This window comes from Lotus japonicus, chromosome 3, assembly GCF_012489685.1.
Source record: "Lotus japonicus ecotype B-129 chromosome 3, LjGifu_v1.2".
NCBI lineage: Eukaryota > Viridiplantae > Streptophyta > Magnoliopsida > Fabales > Fabaceae > Lotus > Lotus japonicus.
This window is the reverse complement of record NC_080043.1, coordinates 54,957,001-54,981,112: the sequence shown is the minus strand read 5'-3', so window position 1 is coordinate 54,981,112 and position 24,112 is coordinate 54,957,001. Positions and strand designations below refer to the sequence as shown.

Genomic DNA, 24,112 nt, shown 5'->3' with positions numbered 1-24,112 from the left:
GAACATGTTAATTGTTATTATTGCTGTTAAGTTCATTATGGAATATGCAACCCTAGGATGTTATCCCTAGCTATAAGCCTAAGTGGCTATTCTCTTATCTATATCTATTGGTGCTATTATTTATGTAATTCTTTGGAGTTGACCCTCGAGTCTTCTGTGTGTGCTTTGGCGGACAAACGCCCTTTGTCAGATGTCTTTGGCGGACTGGTTCACGACGGTTCACCCTTCGGGGGAAACTAGAGTTGGGATGCTGGAACAGGAGCGCATCGCGATAGCGAGCGGAGGACGGATGGTGTACATAGACTAGGTCGTTCTGGATTTCGAATTCGGACGACGATCATGCTAGCATGTAGGTTTTAGTGCTGGTGTGAGCTCCTCGAGATGGGATTAGTGTAGGAGTAGAGTCTTAGCTCTGAACATCATTTGTTTTCTTTGGGGACAGGGTAGTTTTCCACCTATAGCTTTTTGTGTGGTTTCTTTACGGGAATCACAGAGAGTTGGTTGGACTTAAGAGGTCTTGTTTTAGGCCATCTGGGCTGACTTATTCTTATTTTGAGGGACAGTGTTGCAGACACCTAACCTTTCTTTTGGATTATACCTTTTGCCTACGGGCGTTCTTTTCTACTACTTTCCGTCACTGGAGGTTACTCGTGACGAGGTTGGGTACTTACAGCGGGGGTTGTAAATATATATTGTATAATAGTTTTATTGCTTTTCGCATTTGGGTTTTATTTAATTCAGTCTTGTCTTAGTTATTATATCGAAAAAAAATATTCACGTTTTTCCGCATTAGGTTTATTTTGGTTACTAAAGTGACGCCACCGAAATCGGGGTGTTACAGTAACCCCCGGGGAAAGTCTAAGTATACTAAAGAAGGCTAGGTCTCAAACCTCGGGTTTGGACTTGCCTAGGGTTGTTCATCCAACCCAAAAGATCAAAATGAATAAGTTCAGTCATTCTTCGCTCCGAAATCGCGTCAAGGCGCACAATTTAATACAATACCAACATCATAAGTTATGAAAACAACATAACATTAATTCATCATCATATCCAATATCAAAGTAATAAACAAGTCGAATTTATCGACGCCTATCATGCAATCTTAGCTAATAGGTAAGTTGCCCTAACCTGGAGTTGCTCCAGCCTCGTGGTATAGGTTTTCCTCACAGTATAGCTCCGTAGTACCCAAAGTTCCTTCAACTGAACCTCGGAGAAAACAAAGCAGAAATCAACACAAAATCGATTAGCCCGATCACAACACAGCTAATTAACGATAGACAAAGCGTTTGAAGCTTCAGAGAACAACAATCGAGCACGAGAGGACGAGTTATCACGAAAAACGAATTCCCCCCCCCCCCTTAAAACATGCTCTCGGCCACTTAGGAGAAAAGAGTTCCGGCGCTTTTTCTTCGATCTAATTTAATTCCTAGGTAGTTTTAGGGTAAGACTAGGGTAAAGAAACTGTCGGAAAAATTTTAGAACGACCGGGTCGAAATACGACTAGTTAGGGGCATTTTGGTCCAAAATTAAAGCTCAAAAACTCAAAGTTAAAACTTCGGAAAAAAAATTTGATGGGGATGTCCACAACGGCATTTGTAGCAACTAATCCTAAAGGCACTAAGTCGGATTGTGGCTTTTCGACGATAAAGTTTCAATATGTGCGCAAATGGGTTTTTGTACAGTTTTTCAGATCCTCGGCGACTCGATCGAAATCGGCGCACAACGGCGAGTGTTCTAGGTTGTTGGGTAAGTATAGAAGATGGATCTAAAGAAAAATCGGGAAAATCAAATACTTTTACGTAAAGCTCGAAACTTTGAGCTCAGAAAGAGATAAAGAAACGCGATATAAAAGATGATCAGAGGTAAGAAGCAAGTAGATTACCTCTGTGCCGTGAAATAGAGACAAACAGCTCGAAGATCGGTCAAGAAACGACGAAGTTCTTCTCCTCTCCTTTCCTTCCCAAACTCGCGGCCTCAAGGTGGTGGAATGGTGAGATATTTTGTGATTTTTCACTATTTATAGGAGAGTGAAATCGCGGGAAAATGAATATTTCGCGATTTCGATTTTTGCAGCACGTTCATCGGTGAATTCTAAGCGAGATTCTGGCGACAGAATTCCAGAACTCAAAACAAGTCTCTTGAATTTGAGAAGAACGATCCAAAAGCGGTGTAAGTTAATTTGCCCCGAAAAACTACTTTTTGCTGTGAAAGTCGGATGACAAAACTTCGTTCTGAAGAAAGATTGGAAACGTCGAAAGAAATCTGGCAACGCGGATGGAAACTTCGTTAAAAGCTCCGAATAGAAAAAGTCTTCATTCAGCATTTGAATTTAGGGTTTTTAAAGAAAAGAATGCAGCGTCGTCGGACTTCCGAGAAACGAATCCTATCGTGCGTACAGTCCAGAGTTCTGAAATGAAACACTGGTCGAAGGAAAAATAAAGAGAACTTCTTATTTTTCTAAGGATTTAGAATTTCGCTTAAACATTGCTTTAAGAGCGGAATTAGCCTATTCTGGACACTCTCGCCATAAGGCGGGTGTGTAGACGACTCGCACTAACTCCTAAAACGACTATGGTAAGCAATTCCTGAACTTTCTTCTTCATTAAACTTTCTCAAACAGCAAACTCATGTCACGCTTACACCGATCCTACGCGTGAGTCGGAAAATAAACATTTATTCCAGTTCTGCAAATCCGGGTCTTACACTCGCCATGACACTCGTCGTAGGCGAGGGACACATGTAAGGGAGTTGGGCCTAGAGACTAGCGCGGCCCAACAGACCCATTAGTGAGAAACTCAAAATCCCACGAGACCTCTATAAAAGGGTTGTAAATGACTTTTTTCCATTTGGTCATTAATAAACCATTAGATTATTGCCATGTGTGTGATTCTTTGAGTCTTTGCGGCCTACCCCCCTTCTTTTAGTGTTCGTTACAGGAACAGTTCTCTTTAACTATATCATGTTCTTAGAAGTCTCTCATTCTATAGTGTGAGATCGCATCGGTTGTGTGTCACTTCGCCTAGAATTCGCTCCTTTTCTGTGCCTTCTCATTGAATCGACGACTAGCTCCCCGCCCTCATTGGCATTAAATATGTCCACCAACTTCTGCTTGATTCGTCTTCAAACCACACCAATTGAGAGATGGCAGCCTCAAAATAATTATATGCATTCACAACAGTGTTTTAAGACTCGGCTCGGACTGGCCGGTCCGACCGGTTGGACCGGGACTCGGTGACCTGACCGGTCCGAGCCACACATCCGATCGGTTGTGCATGCCACTCGGCTAGAACCGGTTTGAACCGGCCGGTTCGATACTTAACTCAATGACTCGGCCAGTTTTCGGTTAGACCGGCGAGTCACCCATTTTATTTTTTTAATTATTTTCCTTTATTCTGTTAATGGATCATGCATGTGAGCTTTTCTTTTCCTAACAAGTTATTATTTATTACAGTGGGCCTTTCATTTTTTCTTTTGAAATTTTGTTGACAATTACAGCTTGATTATAGTGGGCCTTTGATTTTTTTTTCCCACATTCCGTCAACAACATTTGCTTAACATTTGATTAGAGATAAAAACGTGAAATTATTTCAAAAACGGGTACCAGCAGGGTGGGTTCGAGCACGGAACCTGATGGAAATAAAGCCAAGACTTAACCACTATACCATGTTGATATTAATGATATATACACATCTTTTATTATTCATATTTTAACTTTACATTGCAATGGATATTTTTATAATTTTTTAATAGAAACCGAGTCAAGCATTCGAACCAATGACTCACTGGTCCGACCAATGACCCATTAACTCAGTACCCTCACCGAGTCGATGACCGAGCCGAGTTTTAAAACACTGATTCACAATCTAAGAAAATTATATTTTCAATTAATCATATTTCAAAATTTACCATATGATCTGAATTTGTGAAATAATTTAATTTAGTTAAATAAAAATTCACCTCCACACATAATTGAAATATAATTATTTAATAATGTAAAAATTATTTAAACATGTAAATAATATATATAAAAGCTTTTTTTATTGTGTTTACAACATACCATTAAACTTTTGTTTTGGTTTCATCACGCAATCTTCATTCACTAGTGTTCTTTACCCGTGCGTTGCACGGCGATTAAATTTATTGTAAAGATGAATCAGTAGTAATGTGTTTTAACTTTTAGACTCTTTTCAGTAAGTATAAAAGATATGGAATCGAACATATGTTATTAATAATTTAAACGGATGAGATTTTAAAAATTAAAAAATTTCATGAGCCCTCTAAAAATATATTGGGTTTTGCCTGCAGGCATTGATTTCATGCAAATACTAAGTTTAAAAATAAAAAGCTATGAACTCATATCTATACCTGTGCAAGATCTTTGAGTTGCTCGATGGTTTTCCCATCATTCTGCTTTAGAAAATCATCTTCAGGGGTAGATTTCTTTGCAGAATCTAGCAGCGGACTAATGACATGCACCGCATTATCATGTGATTTCAAGAACCTAGAAGATAGGCGATTATATAATTTGATATAAATAGAAAAAAAAAGAGTAATTTAAAAATCAGAACCGAACTCACCGAGTTCGGAGAGGGGCAGCTTCTTCTATGAGAGGATTAAAAAGAACCTTTGTAGCTCCATAAACATTTTGGAGACTTGTCTTACCTGTAAAATAAAAATTAGGAATGTTTTAAAAAAATTTGTCACTGCACTTTAATTATTTGACACCAGATGAAACTTTAAAATACCATTAAAGGGCTTTATTTTGACACAACTCACAACAACAACAACATTAGTTGCATCAACAGATCCAAGATGGCGCATAAAACCCGAGCCCTATTAAGACGCATGAGAAATTATAAAACCTTAAAAACTTAATAATTAAAGATGTCTAAAATATGAATAAGCTTTGAACATTGGGTGTACCCATCTTGGTCAAGTTCAATAGTAATTCTTTTCTGCTTCCCACCATCTTTTTCAAACTCTTGTTCAGCACTTGCACCAGTGAGAATTCCAATCACATATGCAAAATCATAGAAACATTAATCCAAAACCCAGAACAGTAATTTAAAAATCAAAAGGCTAAAAAAGAGTATATACCTATAAGAAAAGACGTATCAAGATCCTTGAACATTATATTAGATATTGACACAAAAATGTACGGGCTTAAGTTGATGGCCTTGTTGGGAACCAAGCGCACATATGTATGAATATCAAAGTTGATCTTGAATGGATGCGAGGTTGGTCGGAAATCACGACCGCTTTCACCAACACCAAAGAACGAAATCTGATATACACGTCCTTCACTTAGCAAAGATTGGAATCGGTATATCAGAGTCTTCCTAACCGAAGCATGAATCTTACAACCCTGAAATTCAATAAAAGGAGAACGTAAGCGATTTATAGTTTAAGCAAAAGAACGTAAAACATGAGGTTTAATTTATGTGAAAAAGTGATTTACCTTGTCATCCATAAGAATCATGTCCATGGAAAATGGAAGCTTGGATTCATATAAGCTCGGACTTAGCCACAAACGGTTCATCTTTGAAACAATAGACCAGTTCTCTTTTGAGGCATCGATGGTGGCGAGATCGTCGATTGCCATTAGAACAAAGTATATTTCAAAGCTAATAGTTGGTGGGAATAAATGATGAAGTTGAAGAATAGCATGAGGTGATTTATATAGGAATTTGAGAATTAGGGTTACTGGTATATTCATCTTAAAAAAGGAAAAAAAAATAACGATGGATTGTATTTGAAATATGCGTAATCAAAGTTTCATCTTTTTTTTTTTCCATCTCAATGTTCTGTATATAAATTAATTATTATGGACCAAAATTGAAGGATGCACGTGAATTAAATTCATTAGGTTTGAATTGTTTTAATTCATTTTAATTCTTGACTTTTTTGTAAGCAAAATTAACACCAATTTGTATACTTTTTTATAAGCAAAATTAACACCAATTAAATGCACTAAGTACCTTGCGTTTCATGTGAACTACTCATTCTGATGAGCTATTAAAGAAAAATAGGAAAAACGCTTTTAATTGTGTTATTACAGTATTTAAGGTTTGACATTTTTTGCAAATCATATTAATTTCTTTCAAGAATTAATTTCTTTATTTTCTTTACTTCCCCAGCAGAATTGCTCACCCTGTTCGTGACTTGCTGAGCAGAATTAACACACTTCAAATTTCTTGACTTTTTTTCGTTAACAGAATGAACACAATTAAATACCCATTCAGTGCAGGTGCTGAATCTCAAATTGAAGGCTGTGAATATCCATTTTAAAAATAGTTTGAAGATTCAGATTCAAAAACTAAATTACCTTTTCCATGCCTACAAAGAATTTGAATATTTTTGAATGCAATTAATTAGGGGTTATAAAACAATAAAACAAAATCATCATTCAAATGACTTTGATTAATGGGCCTCCATAAAAAAACTGAAATTAATGTGGGCTTCTACTATTTTGGTCCAAAACAATGAGAAGGTGACACTTATCCTGCAAAGAGGGGGGAGGTTAAGAGTAATTCTTGGAGTGCCAAGTCATGGAGGTGGGACTCACAATCTTCCTCTTTTCTAAAGTATATAGATTTTATCAACATGCTATTTTCCTTTTTAATCTAGAAAATTTGCAATGGACCCTTTGGCACACGCTATGGAGGGCCAGTGTCCTCGTGAGTGATAGAAACCCATGGAGGGTTTAGAATGATCCTTTTTTAAGCGCCATACAATAGTAATATACCTAACGCATTAAGAGCCATAAGCACCTGCATCTTTTAAAATACTACTAATGATTAAGAAAAAATTAATTCCATTGCACCGTCAAAAGAAATTCTATTGTCCCATCAGCAATTTGAAATAACACTAATTATATATTCATACTTTTCATTTCCACGTGCCACCAACTTAAGAGAAAAATAAAAAATACGACAATAAAATGTGATATGGTGAAAAATAAGAAAGAGTAAACATGAAAATACCAAAAATATATTGGAAATAATTGTTAGGCTATATTTGGTTTTTCATTGAAGAGACCCAAACTCAATTTGCCTCACAATTAACATTGTGGCGGTACCTTAAAAAAAAAAACATTGTGGCGGAATGTTCAAAAAAAAAAAAACATTGTTTGTGACGTGTCACGTTCCAAAAAAAAAATCATTGTGGCGTGGAATCGTAAGCGTTGAGGTTCGTCTCATCTTTTTTCTATTCTTAAGGATTGTAAGGATTTGTCCTTGTTATTTTCCTCTTTTTCATTTTTGTTTGTGTGTTGAGGAGGTAATCAAGTTGCTGATTACCTAGCCAAACACGCTTCTTTATTTTCTAGTACTGTTTGGATAGAGGAAGTCCCGATTGGGACTGATCCTCTCATTGCTTCTCATGTATTGGCCCTTGGCCCTCGTTGATCGTTTAATATATTTGCATCTTTCAAAAAAAAAAACATTGTGACATTATATTTTTTTTTCGTTACAAAAAATGGTAGAACATAGAGACAAAACCTCTAGACTACCGGACAGAACGCCAGTGGCATGTTGGGATGCCAGCAGAGGCTCACTCCTGGTAGGAGTGTCGGGGGATCTCCCCGAGGAGGGTTGGCCATTGTGGCATCATATTTGACAATTTTTTAAAAGTGCATTCACCTATTTATAACTTAAAGTAATTGGATGAAAAGCATAGTGTTTTTAACACTTCTTTGTTGGTTTTATTTTGTAATAATAGACATTTCTCATTCATCAGACCTAATTATACCTCTAAATTTACATTCATCTCAACTCAACTGAAAAAGTTACTTTTCTATAAGCCAAACACAATTTCAACTATTCAGTAATATAAATGACCTCAATTGTCTTACATCCATAAGCTCACGTTCATTTTAATTCAACTCCATTATTACGCTTTTTAGTAATTAGCAATTACAAATTTAATAATGTTTTTAACTTATATTAATATTATGCAAACAAGATTAATTAATTAAATTTACTTTTAGAATAAAAGATCCAAAAATAAATCACATTCCAAAACACTCACAGTATTTTATAAATCCACATTTACTCAAAAGTCTCAAAACAATATTTTATCGTTTTGCAAACTGATATTCAAACGAATTTAGTGTTCTATATTTAAAAATAGTTTTATCTTTTTAAGCTTGAACTTAAAAACGAACACAGACACTGAATATATTATATTATATGTCTTCAAACTTTTATGTAGAAAACTAAAAATAAAAACTGCTCTTTTTAAAAATAAATTTTGTAAAAAAACAGGCCATCGAAAATAATTTTTGAAAAATTGCAATGAAAAATGTTTTGAGCTTTTTCTGTTAGGTTTAGGTTGGGTTTGAAATTTGTTTCCGAATAAGATGGAGTATTTCATTTTTTGATTTTACACTGACGCAACCTTGTATTCTATTCTTCAAGCTTGTCTTCTCTATAACGGTCGGATAATCCAATACGAAGCGAGAAACTTCACACAATGACGCCGTTATCCCTCCTCTTTCCTTTTCAATTGCCGTCCCTCAAATTTCAAACGCCCCGTAACGGCCTCCAAATTCAATTTCCACCTTTTTAATCATTAAATATTCGTTTTTTTCTTTCTTCAGCTCCAAAAATAGACACTCTCTCCTTCCCCTTTCTCCATTTCATCACATCACAGTGTATCACACTACACTCACTCTCTTTCTCTCTCTAGATAAGTAGATACATATAACACAAAATCAAAATTATATAGGCATTAACCAATAAGAATCAGAGAAATGCAGTGTAGTGTAATGCAGTGAAGCTTTGACTTGAAGTTTTCTCTCACGTGAAAGTTAGTTTTAAACACAACACAACACTCTAGAACCTTCATTTCTCATTTGATTTGAAGGCAAGGCCGGCACTGCAGCCACGCGCCACTGTAACCGTTTCTTCTCGATCCGCACATTTTCGTCGCTCATTCTCACTTGCCATTTCGCGTTTTCCTCGTGGATCGTACTGGAAATTTCCGATCAGGATTATTCCAACTGATTTAGAAAGTGGTTGAGAATTGAGATTGATTGGTTGATTGAAGAGTGCAATGGAAGCAGTTCAGCAGAGGAGAGGTGGTGGTGGTGGTGGAGGAGGATTGGTGTCGCTGTCGCCGTCGCAGACGCCGCGCTCTTCCGATAAGGCGGTGCGAGATCTGCGATCTGCAGATTCCAATTCGAGCAGTCACAGCAAGTATGATAAGGAGAAAGGTGTCAATGTGCAGGTTCTGGTTCGTTGCAGGTGAGTTTTGACTCGCTCTGACTCGTCACTGACTTGACGATTTTGTTTTTGTTTGAAAAATCGGTGATCGGTTTGTTTGTTACAGGCCAATGAATGAAGATGAGATTAGGCTACACACACCGGTTGTGATTTCGTGCAATGATGGTAGAAGAGAGGTTACTGCTGTCCAGAATATAGCTAACAAGCAGATCGATAGAACCTTCGTATTTGACAAGGTAATTTCTGCATTTTGCTTCTTTTTTGTTTATTTTTCGGTTCGGAGCTTTGATTGCACTAATTGCTTGATGTAATGAATTAATGTAAATGATGAGGAGTTTTAGGAGAGTATTTTATTGATTTCTTCTGCATTGAGATTTGCATAAGAATAGCAACATTCAAGAATTGACGTTTGAACTTGAAGTCCAATGATAATTATTATTTATTAGTCATTACATTGTGTACCAACTCTCTTAAACATGCTAACAAATGTTCAATAATCATGGATTGTGTGTGTATTGTTTTTGTTAGGAGAGGTAATGCTCCACCAAGAAAAGAACTAGTCTTTCTATAATCATATGATAACAATGACCTTACTTATTTAGATAAAAATGTCCCTTGCAATTGTCCTGATTTCGGATTATTTTTTTGGCTCAGGTGTTTGGTCCTACTTCTCAGCAGAAAGAACTGTATGACCAAGCTGTGTCTCCTATTGTTTATGAAGTGCTTGAAGGCTATAACTGCACAATTTTTGCGTATGGACAGACAGGAACGGGGAAGACATACACAATGGAAGGAGGAGCAAGAAAGAAGGTTACTCATTTCACCTAGTTCACTCTCTATCATATTCTGTCATTGCTTTGTACTAAAATTTATATCTTTCTGTATTTGGTTCTGTAGAATGGAGAATTTCCAAGTGATGCTGGTGTCATCCCAAGAGCTGTGAAACAGATTTTTGATATATTAGAAGCTCAGCATGCTGAATATAGCTTGAAAGTAACATTTTTAGAGCTTTACAATGAGGAGATAACTGATCTTTTGGCTCCTGAGGAGACTTCAAAATTTACAGATGACAAGTCTAAGAAACCTATTGCTTTAATGGAGGATGGGAAAGGGGGTGTCTTCGTCAGAGGTTTAGAAGAAGAGATCGTTTGCACTGCAAATGAAATTTACAAGATATTGGAAAAAGGTTCTGCAAAAAGGCGTACAGCCGAGACTCTTCTTAACAAACAAAGCAGCCGTTCTCACTCCATATTTTCTATTACAATTCACATTAAGGAGTGTACTCCGGAGGGTGAAGAGATGATTAAATGTGGGAAGCTAAATCTTGTGGACCTCGCGGGCTCTGAGAATATTTCGCGTTCCGGTGCAAGAGAGGTACAAATGATTGTAGGAGATTTGAGCTAGGACATGCATTTATATGGTAAAATGTGAAAGAATAGAAAAACTTGCTTGGTTTGGCCTACGTTATGGCAGATTACACATTTAAATGGTACTGGCATTGTAAAAATTTGGGTTAATCCCTCAACTTTATTTCAAAAATACTTTGAATTACCCCTTGATCCTTTTCTATCTAGTCCTTTTTCATGGCTGGCATTATGTTTACCTTGCTGTAATATTTGTCATGAAAGTAAACATTTCCATTGATTTAGAGCTTGACTAACAAGAATTTACTTGCAGGGTAGAGCAAGGGAGGCCGGGGAGATAAATAAAAGCTTGCTTACACTTGGTCGAGTGATTAATGCTCTAGTTGAGCACTCAGGTCATGTTCCATATAGGTATGACTTATGAGTCGCCGCAAGCCGGCAACGTATCTAGTCAGCTCTTCTCATTGACATTTCAGGGTTGTTTTAAACCTGAAAATGTTTTTATTACTAAGATATCTCCTATTTTTATCAGGGATAGTAAATTAACCAGACTGTTGAGAGATTCCTTGGGCGGTAAAACCAAGACATGCATTATTGCTACAGTATCACCTTCCATTCACTGTCTGGAAGAAACCCTCAGTACCTTGGATTATGCACACCGTGCCAAAAATATCAAGAACAAGCCAGAGGTGACTTTTATAGTTGCTCCTTTTCAGTCAACCTTTTGCTTTTTTTGTCAGTTAGTGAAGTATGTGTAATAGTTTGTTGTTCATTTTTACAGGTTAATCAGAAAATGATGAAATCTGCAATGATTAAGGATTTGTATTCTGAAATTGACAGACTAAAGCAAGGTTGTTTGACTGTAACCATATTCATATATTTTCTATAACTCTCTTTTGTTCTTTCTCCTAACAGAGAAAAATGGAAATATTCTTTCTCCCTTTCCTCCTTGAATGAACGCAGTACTTTTTGTTTTGCACAGAGGTGTATGCTGCAAGAGAGAAGAATGGAATCTATATACCACGTGATCGCTACCTTAGTGAAGAAGCAGAAAAGAAGGTTTCCATAAAAATGATTTTAATACGAATTAGAAATACTATTATAATTTTGGAAACATTGCTGATCCTTAATTTTTATCGTGTTCTAGGCCATGACTGAAAAGATAGAACGCATGGAGCTAGGAGCAGAGTCTAAGGATAAGGTATATTTCGTTATCGATTTTTCACATAGAGCTATTATGATTGCTCAGGTCAATAAATAAGGACTTGCCATTATGTATATGTAGCAACTGATGGAACTTCAAGAACTCTACAATTCTCAGCAACTTTTGAGTGCTGATTTAAGCGCTAAACTTGAGAAAACTGAGGTAAAAGTGAACTTGCATAACTTCTCCATTCTTTTATTTTGGACTTTTGACCCTGTTCAAGAATTAAATCCTACTTCTGGTAACTGTATTCTCAGAGAAGTCTAGAAGAAACTGAGCAGTCATTGTTTGATCTTGAGGAAAGGCACAAAGAAGCTAATGCCACAATTAAGGAAAGGGAATTCTTGATATCAAACCTCCTAAAATCTGGTAAGTTATGTGTGACCTTACTGTTTGTGATTCCTTTATATTTTACGTACTTTTTTCGGGTTGGTTGAGTGTATTGTTACACTTCTCATGCCTGCAACAAAAAAGCCTTATCCCACTAAGTGTGGTCGGCGACATGGATCACCCAGCACCATTGCGCTCGTTAAAATATAGATTAATAGTATACTCCAGAGTTTAGGGTTTGCTTGATAATTATTGCACGTCCAGTACATTATAGTTTGTTTCATTTATACCAACAACCTATCTCGCTTTCTCGCTTTATCCAGAGAAAGCACTTGTGGAGCGTGCAATTGAGCTACGAGCAGAACTTGAGAATGCTGCATCGGATGTGTCAAACCTGTTCTCTAAAATTGGTTAGTATTATTCTCTAGTCGTTTTCTTGTGGACTATCAATAAGAGAAGTGCATGACCCTGACATTAGGGATATAATTGCCCATTCATGGCCTTTTTCAACCATAGAGCGGAAGGATAAAATTGAAGAAGGAAACAGAATACTTATCCAAACATTCCAGTCTCAGTTAGCTCAACAACTTGAAGTTTTGCACAAGACAGTTTCAGCATCCGTAATGCATCAAGAGCAGCAACTGAAGGACATGGAGGAAGATATGCAGTCCTTTGTATCAACTAAAGCAGAGGTAGCTTTCTATAGGATGCAACTATGTTTGCTAGTTATCTTCAACTTTCATATTTACAGACTTATGTTTTGATATGCTGCTGAAGGCTACTGAAGATCTAAGAGTAAGGGTAGGGAAGTTGAAAAACATGTATGGTTCTGGCATTAAAGCTTTGGATAATTTAGCTGAAGAGCTTAAAGTAAATAACCAGTTAACTTATGAAGACTTGAAATCTGAAGTAGCTAAGCATTCATCAGCCTTGGAGGATGTAAGTGGTCTATTATCTTTAAGTTTGTTATACTTATATAGTTAGTTATATACTTATATTTATTGTCGTTTTTTAACTTTAAATTATATGCTTCAGTATTTTAAAGGAATTGCCCTAGAAGCTGATTCGATACTAGATGAGCTTCAAAGTAGTCTTCACAAGCAAGAAGCCAATTTAACTGCTTATGCTCATCAACAACGAGAGGTCTGTGATTTTTTAGTTTGATCACCAATCACCAAACTACTGTGAGATGCTAAATTTTCTTCTATTTCCTGCAGGCACATGCCAGAGCAGTGGAGACTACACGTGCAGTATCTAAAATAACAGTCAGCTTCTTTGAGACCATAGACAAGCACGCATCCAGTCTGACCCAAATTGTCGAAGAAGCTCAATTTGTCAATGATCAGAAATTGTCTGAACTTGAAAAGAAATTTGAGGTTGTCTGCTGTGCTTTTTCTGATAATTACATAAATCATGATTGGAAATATTTACACTCATTTCCTTTTCTAACTTGGATTCTTTACTTGGTGTAGGAGTGCACTGCTTATGAAGAAAAACAACTGCTGGAGAAAGTGGCAGAAATGTTAGCAAGTTCAAACGCTAGAAAGAAAAAACTGGTAGCTGCTAGCTTTTAAACTGGCAAAGTTTATCTATTGTCTTCCGTAAGTACTTGAATGTAATAGTCTTTTCATATTTTTTAGGTTCAAATGGCAGTTGATGATCTTCGAGAAAGTGCAAATAGTAGAACCAGTAAACTGCAGCAAGAAGCATTAACCATGCAGGATTCCACTTCTTCTGTCAAGGAAGAATGGAGAGTTCACATGGAAAAAACAGAATCCAACTATCATGAGGATACTTGTGCTGTGGAAACTGGAAAGCAAGACCTTGAGGAGATTCTTCAAATCTGGTATGTATTTGACTAGGTGCTAGGAAAATGTAATTTGTCTCCAGTGTCTCTCTTCTGTTTACCGAGCCCTACGCTGACCGAACTACTGCAGCCTCAACAAGGCCAATGTAGGTTCACAACAGTGGAGAAATGCTCAAGAATCCTTGCTTAGTTTGGAAAAGAAAAATGCTGCTTCTGTGGATACTATTGTTAGGTAAGTTTTTAAATCTTATGAAGATCAAGAGAGTAAAAAGAACAACACATTTTGTTGACCTTTGCAAATGTGTTATATGAGTAGGGGAGGAGTGGAAGCTAATCAAGCTTTACGAGCCCGATTCTCCAGTGCTGTGTCAACTGCACTTGAAGATGCAGGAATAGCAAACAAGGATATTAACTCATCCATCGACCGTCAGTATTTACTGTTATATCTATGCATCATTATGCTTTATGCCTTGGTGGATCATAAATATCGATGTCAACTTATAAGTTTAAACACTTGCAGATTCGTTGCAACTTGATCATGAAGCTTGTGGGAATCTGAACGACATGATTACCCCATGCTGTGGTGATTTGAGAGAATTGAAGGGTGGTCATTACCATAAAATTGTTGAGATAACTGAAAACGCAGGAAAATGTCTTCTCAATGAATACACGGTAAGAAAAACTAAGGCACCCAATTCTGCATTTTAGCGCATCATTACACAGTCCTCAACTGCAATGTTGTAATTTCTTACTCTTACATACAGGTTGATGAACCATCTTGTTCAACACCAAGAAAAAGACCCTTCAATTTACCTAGCGTTTCTTCCATAGAAGAGCTAAGAACCCCATCATTCTGGGATGCAAAGTCTCCAATACTGGCAAATGGAGATGCTAAACATATTGGGGCATATGAAGCCACTCAATCAGTAAGAGATTCCAGAGTTCCTCTAACTGCCATTAACTAGGACGGTCGATATTCTGTAAATAGCATATTGTTTCAGATGTAATTCCATGAAATGCTATATATTCATTTGTTTATTATTTTTATAATTTTTGGGAAATAGAGTAAAAAAAGGAAGAGTCGATCTTTGTGGAGGACCCTTTTTAGTTTGGTGTAGCCTCCCCAAAGGAGGACCCTATATATTATTGATGTCAGATTAGATTGGTTTGTAATATGATTTTGGCATGTTGGTCTTGAATTTAGGCAATTCCAAACTTATTTTTGGTGACTTAGGGTATTCTTACACTCTAATATGAAAGTCTCTAACCAAATACTTGTTTTTCCATAATAATAGAGATCATACATAGGATTTATTTTTGTAGAAAAACATGAAATCGTGTGTACAACTGTTAACCTTTTCTTCTGGTAAATTTCACTTTTATGAGATTTTTCGGGTTGAAACTGAGTTAGATCTCAAATTATAAAATTGAGTGCAGTTTTATGTACTGGTAAATATTAAATATATTTGTTGAATTTTTCAGTGTAGATGAGTTAGTTTTTTCCGCATATGGACCAGCATTGCAGTACTGTATGCAAGGCATTTATAAAAAGGATGGATATATAGGGAGGGAACTAACCCAACCAAGAAAGGACCCAAGAAAGATGTGAGCATCACATGACAAAAGCTGTAACATTCATCGTCTCGCACACAATGGAATTTGCTTTGATGCTCTGCCAAAATACTGGTTTGGAATGATGCTTTGGCAGGAACAAGAGACAGAAGCCAAAGCCCCTAACGTGGGGAAAAGGTTCTGTTCAACAGCCTGGTCACACGTGGAGAAACAGTGAAATACTTGTCTTGAGTGTTGGTGAAGGGAACAACTGAATAAGGTTGTGTTATGTTCGGAACTGATAATTGGGTCCCATATCATGACTGTCTCTTTCGGTTTGTCTAAAATGGTTGTCTGTGTGCAAAAGCTAGCTGCAGCTTCTAACTGGAACTGGCAGTACTTGTTTTTTTCCCCTTTCGGTTTACATTAGAATAACTTTTAAGCCTGAGGCAATTGTTATTGATTTTCTCTCAGCATTGTTTATTTGTATGAAAAATCGAATCATCTAGTACTGATGACAAGAGCATGCATAATTTGACAATGTAACAATGAATTTCAAAGATGAGTAAAAGCTTTTGACATTTGTACAAGATGATAGCAAATATAAGGCTTCAGATTTCTCACAATTTTCGAATGAATTATTCAAAGACAAACACTCATATATATAAAATTTAGATTTAACTATAGTTTACTTAAAGTAACAGTAGCTATCTTAAAGTAACTATAATTAACTTTATTGATAAAAAATAACCGCAATTAAAGTACTCATGGTTATCTTACAATAATGAACCGGCATGATGAACACATTCTTTTAACAATGACTAGATACAATAATTTCTTCTTGTCTTGATTCCTTGAAATTTGTTGTGGAGCTTTAATCAAATACCCCATAGCAATCATCTTCATTGTCTTGGAGATATTTGACATGAGGGTCTTCGATGTCCTTGGGTAGTATAGATCTAACAAATTGTAGTCTTGATTCAAACTCCTCTTGTGACATCACAGAAGCTAATTCCGTCATGATCTTGAACTTTTCTTGTAGAAACAAAGCTTCTTTGTCGTCTTGTATTTGGGTTGGCGAGGGTTATAATAGCTGAAGTTGATTTTGACTAATTTGGTTAAGACTATATAGACTATAGAGTCTACATTTTCCGATGTATCAAAAAAGACTATAGAGTCTACCAATCTTTTACTTTTGCAATATTGAACTTGATCCACCATTTAATTCTTATTGAACTTGACTTATAAGAGAAATCAAAATTATTAAATATACTTTCCAAACAATAATCTGATGACATGATCCATTTGATGCCATGACTAGATGTGAAAGCTATCGAGCGATATCCTTCAGGAAAAACCGAAAAAATATTCTCTTAAAAATACTGATACATCTATTGAATCACTTGCGAAAAAGGTATTAGTGGTTGGCTCAAAAACCATAAAGTAATAAGAAAAATTTAAAGAAAGATTCTTTTTTGAATTATAGGAACCATGAATGTTGGTAAGGGTAAAGTGCATTGTGTCAAGCATCGATATAGTAATAGTAATTGTAGGTTTGAGAGTCAAACTCTTGAAAAGGATTTAGATTGATGCAAATGGTTGATTCTATTCTTGCATGGGCATAACCTACATATTTTCTTGGTACTCAGAGGTTTGGGTTTTGAGTGGTGTTGAGGCTTTTGCAAGATTTGTTGGGGACTTGGAATTACTAATATTTTTTATATTGGAGAACAATGAACGTATTGAAATAAGGACGGGTTTTGAGAATGATCTCTAGGACAACTATTGGACCAAATTTAACCAAATACAATATGTGAAGCTTAAATACAATGAGCCCATGTGTGGTTTCTGGACCAACCCCCTTAGTTTGACTATGTGTGCCTTAAAACTCCTTCAAAAGCTCTGTTTTTGGTCCAAATGATGTTAAAGATGTGATTAAGGTCAAAGTAAGAGAATTTCGTTGAGACCAAATGTCTTGAGCATGTCCATTTAGTGCTTATTTGACTCTCTTAGCCCTTTCTCTAGTAACTGGTCCACTTAAAATTTGCAATACATCCTTCAAGAGCCTGAATCAGCTTTATCTAGCCTTTGACATCATTGTTGATGCTCCAGTTAAAATTTTGCAATGCATCCTTCAAGAGCCCGAATCAACTTTGTCTAGCCTTTGACATCACTGTTGATGCTCTCATCGTCTTGGACAGTGATGAGCTTTAGACTGTGGACAGTTTATGCCCTAGTGGTTGGTTTACAGCCATGAAAACAACGACAGAGTTATGGCTCAGCGCAACACACTGGAGTCCTGTTATAGTGCAAGTGTTGCGGAAGCGTTTTTGGCCTTAAGTTTCTTCCCATACATTCTGTTTCCTTTTTGGGTTTTTGGTTGAGATGTTCACGTGTGGAAGCAGGGGGTATGGTTCTTTAGATGAAGGTGAGAAATGCGAGCTGATTTGAAAGGGATCGAGGTCTGAGGAGGTGCTGGGAAGAGAGGGTGGGAGGGAGTGCCATTCTTACATGGACGAAATTATCTCATTTAGACGAACAAACTAATGTCAGATATTTAAAAAAGTCATAATTATGGACAGATCAAAAATGAGATATTTTTACAAGGACTGAGATTGAAAATGAGGAAAGTTACAGGGACCAAAAACTTATTATAATTGCAGCAATGCAATAATTCAAGCTATGCACAAACTATTTAACCCAGAATAAACGTATGGTTAATTTTGTCAGCAACCTAATGGTGGATCAGTCGCCAAGGCGCAAACCTATGCCCACATCTTGCCTTTGTAATTTGAAAGTCAACAGTATCACAAATTACTACTGTTAACTGCTACAGAAAGACAAGTTAAAAACACTCCAAACACAGCCCCATCTCGTCACACATGTTCCATTTGCCAAATATACAAATATATATATCAAGCCATGAGCAACAATGTTTCTGTTTTTTCATCTAAGTCAACTATTTGACTCGAGGGTAAGTGAAGTTTTGTGCTGTTCATTCGGGTAAAAAAGATTTATTGGATGTATTGACATCATCATGTCATAATGGAACTATATATACAGATAAAATAAGAATTTTGAGACGCAAAAGACAACGCCACATGAAGGAGCTCCTTGAGAAGCTAATTGGGACCCAAAAGCTATTATTTATGAGAGGATGTGTAAAGCCATGAAAACATCCAGCTATGCTAACCAAATTCCATGATCTTCTTCAACAAGATCACATTCTATTCTATTCTATTCTTTTCGATCAAATCAAAATATACAAAGATGCTACTGCGCCCGCATTATATACAAGCACAGTTGCTACCAGGAACGGATGAACTCTCCAATGCCAATGGACTTAACCCTGCAGAAATGTGTCTTTGCATAAGTTATAAGTACTCATAGATGCTGCTCCGATTGCAAAAATATTATTCACAAACAGAGGTTTTTATGATATATAATATAACAGCAACCAAACAGCAAAGGGCAATTTGCAATCCAAATAATAACATAACGATGTAAACAATTACCTGTAGAATTCTTCTCTATAGGCTTGCACTTAGTAGGCCAACAGGCCTTTCCCTCCCGAAGGATTCCTCATCAAAATCTTCATTTGTTGAATTTTCTTGGCATAACTCTCCTGTGGCAGTAGGATTTAAGCTGAGAGCCTCCCAAGCCATTGAATTACCCTCACAAACATTGCCTTCTTCAGATGCAGGATTGACATCAACATGGTCCTCTGCGTTTGGTCTGGTATCACTAGACAAAAATTCCACTCCTTTGTCATCGTCAATGACTGGCGGATCGACATTGAGATCTGAGCATAAATCATATCCGCCTTGCTCCTCAGTTCCTTGCTGAGCAACAGTTACAGCTCCTTGATCCGTTAGATCTGCAGGATCTTTTTTCTGCCTCTTCCATTTCTTTGTGGATGAAGTGCCATCATCCTCAAAATCTTCTTCTTCTCTTTCTCTGTGCAAATAAACCCACAGTTTTCTTTCCCCGTCAAATTGTACACAAGGATCACGTTCATAATGCAATCTATCCAAGGCTCCACTAACTACTTGGTTGATTTGTGCATCGGAAACTTCTTCAACAATATATTGAGAGTCTCGAATTAATGTACAAACATCTGCTCTAGTGCCAATACTTCCAGGCAACCTAGCAGCTGCATCTCTGACAAGACAAAGAATTGTAACATGCGGAGGACGATCACGTTTCAACATAAAATGGTCTCGGGCTTTTGATGTTGGTTTACCACCACACCTTCTCAAAGGTGCCACAATTGATTTTTTACCATCAGCTGCAGTATAAGAAAACGCTCTATCAGGAATTGAGTACCTGAGAACTTCCTCCTTACGAAAATAAGTCCTCACTTCCTCTGAACTAGGGTTTATGGTGTTAAGACTCTTCTGGGCTCTCAGGTCTCTAAACCTTTCCTTCTCATCAAGGTTGACTTGCATCAATGCCAAAGGTGGTGCAGGAAGGCTTCCTATTTGTTGGAGCGTTTCCTGACCACATTTCAACCAATTGGCAAAGGAATCAACTAACTTGACAAGCATCTTATGAGGAAGACCCCAAGCTTCAGGAGACGTCACCTCCTCGGCAGTATCAAGGTCAGATGAGTTATGGGAAACTGGACCAGTCCATGACCAACTTCTGGTAGATTTTTCATAAACTGTTAGTGCCTTCCAACCCTTAGCTCCCAAGGGTGCTGTTCTGGAAGAAAATATCTTGAGAACACCTCTGACCAAATCCTGCAGTGGCTCTTGTGTTTCAAGAATGCAAGGATCACCAGGATTGGATTTTACACGATTAACAATCTCTTGAACAGTGAGAGAAGGTGTGTTCAGTTGGTCAGCAGGCTCACAATTGGCAACCACCTTATCATTAGAAAGAACACCATTGACACCGTCTTCTTGTGCTTTGTCTTGCTCTTGTTTGGGATTCCCCACTCCTAAACTGTCTTCTGCAAGTGGACTAATCATAGCCATGCGGACTGCTGAAAGAAGGTGTATAATAGAAAATGAAAATCCAGTATGAACAGTGGGTGTGATCAAAGTAAATGTCTTCTTCTGTGGCTTAGTTTCCAGTTCCATATCTGCTGTCCCCGTATCAGTAACAAGCACTTCAGAATTTTCCATTTTTGGACTAACCATTACAGCCTCTGTTTTTTTCTTTGATTTTCTTTTCAAAGGAGTTGAATCGTCTATTTGGAGAAAATTGGTTGAAAGAAGATTAGCATCTTCATCTTTTCCACCAAGATCTGATGCATCACATTTCATTTTCCGCTTCTTCATAGCAGAGCTACAACCAAGTAACGGTGCCTCATATGAAACATACTTCTGCCCTTTTCTCCCAAACCTACTCTGCCCAACCCCCACAGCCAACTGATTTTCAAGCGAGTCATCCTCATCACCAACATGATCATGATAATACAGACCACCTCTCCCTTTCTTCTTTCGCTCAGCTAAGTATGCACTTGACAAGAGCATGTCTAACCCCTCAAGAGGTTCCCCTCGTATTGGGCCATTCTTGCCTGTTTTGTATAGCTGTCTCCAATCATCATCACCATCATTGAGCATATCTGATCCTGAGGGATAGCTTTCTTCAAGGATTTTACCAGCCAGATAACCACCACTGCGTATTTCACCCTTCTGCTTTGCTTTTGAAAGGTACGTTTCTGCACCGTGTATGTGCCCCTGCTCTGCAAAGCCGACTTTTCTTTTGGATTGTGTGATGTCATGCACCTCCATATCTGTCCCAACAAATTTGGTCTTCTTACGGTCTAGGTACTTAGACTTCAATGGTTTTGTCCGAAAGCCAGCAGCAGCACCAATTGAGTTAGCAAATTTACTCTGCAACAAAGGAGTGTTATCCTCATCATCATCCAACTGTTCTGATGAGTCTGATTCAGTTTCTTCACTTCTTAAAAGCATCTGGTTACCCCTCAAAGCCTTTGAATCTTTACCTCCATTCTGCAAAAAAGTCCCTCTGGACTTCTCTTGCAATGATTTTCCTCTGAAGTCAGAGAGAAGCCTATCACTGACTGGTGGTGAGGAAGATATATAAGCTAAGTATTTGAGATCAGGAGAATGTCTCCCTGCTTTCCATTTCTTGCTCTTTAGGTTCCAATCATCATACTTAAATGATGAATCCATACCAAATTCCTGTCGTAAGGTTTTGTTGTTCCAGAAACGTTCATCATAATCTGATGAATCAACCATGTCGACTTTAGGTAGTAATTGTGAACCCTGTGAACCCCTCAACCTAGACTGCACCTGATCACTACCTACAAATTGTTGAACATTTTCAGGGTACTTACCCTTTCTTGGTAAATTATAGGAACCTCTCTTAGAAGATGGCTTTGTGAACAATTTCATATCAGAAGATTGGCTTGCATTTCTAGTGTATCCATGTAGATCAGTCTTTGAAGACATAGAAAGGCCCATCAAATTGTCCGTATCTGGTTCATCACCTCTGAGGAAGTCATGCCTCCTTCCCACTCTCGGATCACTAGACTTGTCCATCATCAGATTGGCACGTGATACATTACGATCTCGATGAATGCCAAGTCCATATGATATTTCCTCATCATCATTGTCACCGTTCAGCTGATCCCTCATCCTGAGCATTGACCCGGAATCGTACCCTACTGACTTATTCAGTTTAGAAAGTGCAGAAGCTGAACCATTAAGACCAGGATTCATATCCAAAGCATGGTAGGCAGAAGAAAAATTACCTGTTGGGTCCTTTGCTGAAGGTATCTTTGGACCGGCCAACTTGAGTATGCCTTTAGGGTTTTGTTTTCCATACTTTTCTTGTTCCAAAACTGCTGATCGTCCACGTGGTTGGAGCTCTAAACCTGAACCCACCCCATGGAGAGGATATCGGCCCGTTTTCTGAGCGGCACTTTTTCTATCTTTGTTCTTCCTACTCCATATAACTTCCCCAGACTCTTCATCTGAAGAATCAGCCTCCAAATCTTCCTTCTCATACATCAAACTCTTTTGACTTCTCGTAATGTTAAGGACACGAAGCCTTTCTTCAATGCTGTATCCCCTACAGTTACGCCATGCATCTCTAATCTGACAAAGACTGCTAACCATGTTGTTCTGATGCTTCCTCAAGAGATGATAGTGCTGTTTCTTCTGAAAAACATTCAAGCCCTCCCTGTAAAGGGCAACCCTCGGCTCACACAAGCCACCCTTGAGCATATCAAACAACTTCTTAACAGGACTCCCAAAATGTAAGTTGCAACCAGTAAACAGCTCTCTCAAGCTCTGAACGAAAGTCTCCTGGTCCACGTCGGGCAAATACTTGGCAAGTTCAAGCCTCTCCTCCTCACTCAAGATTTCATTCCACACATCCACGGACAGTATATCCTCAAGTCCTGCAAGATCGTAAAGCTCCAACGGAATGCTGCAAGTCTGGTTCCCAATCTGACAAAACTCTGCCCCTGTCTCACCCAATTCCAGCAAATCAAAATCATCAGACCCTGCCCCGGAGTCAGCATCATCAAACTCATCATCATCATCATCAGACTCAACAGCAGAGTTTCCCCGCCGAGCCTCGTCCTCATCACTAGACATAGTTTCCCTACTCAAGGGCGAACCCTCGGAATCAAGCCTCGTCACCTTAAAGCTGTTCTTCTCAATTGCCATGAATCACATAAAACTGCCGCCAAAAAAGCTTCCAGAGACCCAATTTCAAAAATTCGAACAAATCTCAATCAAATCAAAACCCTAACAAACAAAAAAACCAACATAAATTTCAAAAAATCTCAACTAATTGAACACAATAACAACAACAATTAACAATTAACCCGCGAAGATTCATCAGAAAATCGAAAAAATTGAAACACGAAAAGGAATCAGATTCGAGCGTGGAATACCTCAATCGCGAGAGGAGACAGAGCGTTGATTGAATTGAGGAAGGAAGCAGGAAGTGGAAGGAGGAGGATGAGGGAAGAATGGAGAAGAAGGTGGTGGCGCAGTGCGATGAAGAACGGAACGAGATTTGTGGTTGTGGCCTGTGAAACCCTAAAATGGTGTTATATAGTGAGGGGAGAAAAGCAAGGAGGGGATGAAGAAGACGAAGATGACGTGGGAGAAGAGGGACCGTGTGATTGGATTGAGAAGGAAGAAGGGGAGAAGAAGAGTGATGATGATGATGATGAAAAGACCAAAAAGGTCACACCGCACCAAACAGACGAAGAGGGATGAACCAACGCAATGCAGAGAAGAAGGGAAAAAGTGTGAGAGAACAAAAAAAGAAAAAAAAAAAAAGGGGTTAGAGAGAGAGAAGACGAAAGATAGAAGAATTTATTTTTTAAATGAAGAGATGTTTGGTTAAGGCAACCAATAATGAGATCTCTTTCTTCGGTTTCACATACTTGAGCTAACTTCATTTTTGGTGTTTAACTTTTATTTTGGGTTTTTATACTCAGCCAATTCATTTGATAAAATACTATATATAATGCTACTAGTTTCATTTGTATGTTACTTGTTTTTTTTTTTTTTATACAAGCAACCAAAAGAGAAAGGAAAACAAACTAACTAACGCCTAACAAAAGAAGTACCACTCGCATCAGCTAGTAAGGGCAACACTAACTCCGGAGGAGGATCCACCACCAAACAAAACGGCT

The 24,112-nt window shown here is 37.7% G+C and overlaps 3 protein-coding genes across 4 annotated transcripts; 1 reads left to right on the top strand and 2 right to left on the bottom strand.

The window, feature by feature from the left end:
- Positions 1–3,779: 3,779 nt before the first annotated feature.
- Positions 3,780–5,602, bottom strand: LOC130744327 (uncharacterized). The gene is made up of 7 exons (XM_057596517.1): positions 5,459–5,602; positions 5,098–5,365; positions 4,913–4,992; positions 4,746–4,833; positions 4,578–4,662; positions 4,366–4,501; positions 3,780–3,863 (listed from the first exon to the last, which is right to left on the bottom strand). The coding sequence occupies exons 1-7, from the start codon at positions 5,600–5,602 to the stop codon at positions 3,780–3,782; spliced, it is 885 nt and encodes a 294-aa protein (XP_057452500.1).
- A 3,025-nt stretch (positions 5,603–8,627) lies between these two features.
- On the top strand, positions 8,628–15,158 carry LOC130743322 (kinesin-like protein KIN-5D). The gene is made up of 22 exons (XM_057595518.1): positions 8,628–9,245; positions 9,331–9,460; positions 9,879–10,034; positions 10,122–10,598; positions 10,902–10,999; positions 11,121–11,277; positions 11,370–11,439; positions 11,571–11,647; positions 11,736–11,789; positions 11,874–11,954; positions 12,050–12,161; positions 12,446–12,532; positions 12,639–12,814; positions 12,900–13,061; positions 13,158–13,265; positions 13,340–13,498; positions 13,595–13,678; positions 13,763–13,968; positions 14,060–14,161; positions 14,246–14,355; positions 14,450–14,601; positions 14,694–15,158. The coding sequence occupies exons 1-22, from the start codon at positions 9,055–9,057 to the stop codon at positions 14,892–14,894; spliced, it is 3,150 nt and encodes a 1,049-aa protein (XP_057451501.1). The 5' UTR covers positions 8,628–9,054; the 3' UTR covers positions 14,895–15,158.
- Positions 15,159–18,478: 3,320 nt separating this feature from the next.
- Positions 18,479–23,713, bottom strand: LOC130743321 (uncharacterized). 2 transcript variants are annotated; one of them, XM_057595517.1, is made up of 4 exons: positions 23,360–23,713; positions 22,208–23,210; positions 18,996–22,117; positions 18,479–18,829 (listed from the first exon to the last, which is right to left on the bottom strand). In XM_057595517.1, exons 2-3 carry the CDS (start codon positions 23,127–23,129, stop codon positions 19,011–19,013), a joined length of 4,029 nt encoding a protein of 1,342 aa, XP_057451500.1. In that variant the 5' UTR covers positions 23,130–23,210; positions 23,360–23,713; the 3' UTR covers positions 18,479–18,829; positions 18,996–19,010. The 2 variants fall into 2 exon arrangements, with proteins under 2 accessions (XP_057451500.1, XP_057451499.1); XM_057595516.1 differs by having other exon boundaries at positions 18,996–23,210; positions 23,360–23,712.
- Between the last annotated feature and the right edge of the window lie 399 nt (positions 23,714–24,112).

Coding starts and splice junctions, on each gene's coding strand:
- LOC130744327 (XM_057596517.1), bottom strand. CDS start 5,602: ATGGCAATCGACGATCTCGCCACCATCGATGCCTCAAAAGAGAACTGG. Junction 4,834..4,912: donor CCAAGATGGGTACACCCAAT/GTTCAAAGCTTA, acceptor GCGTCTTAATAG/GGCTCGGGTTTTATGCGCCA. Junction 3,864..4,365: donor AACTCAAAGATCTTGCACAG/GTATAGATATGA, acceptor TAATTTTCTTAG/ATTGTGAATCAGTGTTTTAA.
- LOC130743322 (XM_057595518.1), top strand. CDS start 9,055: ATGGAAGCAGTTCAGCAGAGGAGAGGTGGTGGTGGTGGTGGAGGAGGA. Junction 11,440..11,570: donor AATTGACAGACTAAAGCAAG/GTTGTTTGACTG, acceptor TGTTTTGCACAG/AGGTGTATGCTGCAAGAGAG. Junction 13,499..13,594: donor AACTTGAAAAGAAATTTGAG/GTTGTCTGCTGT, acceptor TACTTGGTGTAG/GAGTGCACTGCTTATGAAGA.
- LOC130743321 (XM_057595516.1), bottom strand. CDS start 23,129: ATGGCAATTGAGAAGAACAGCTTTAAGGTGACGAGGCTTGATTCCGAG.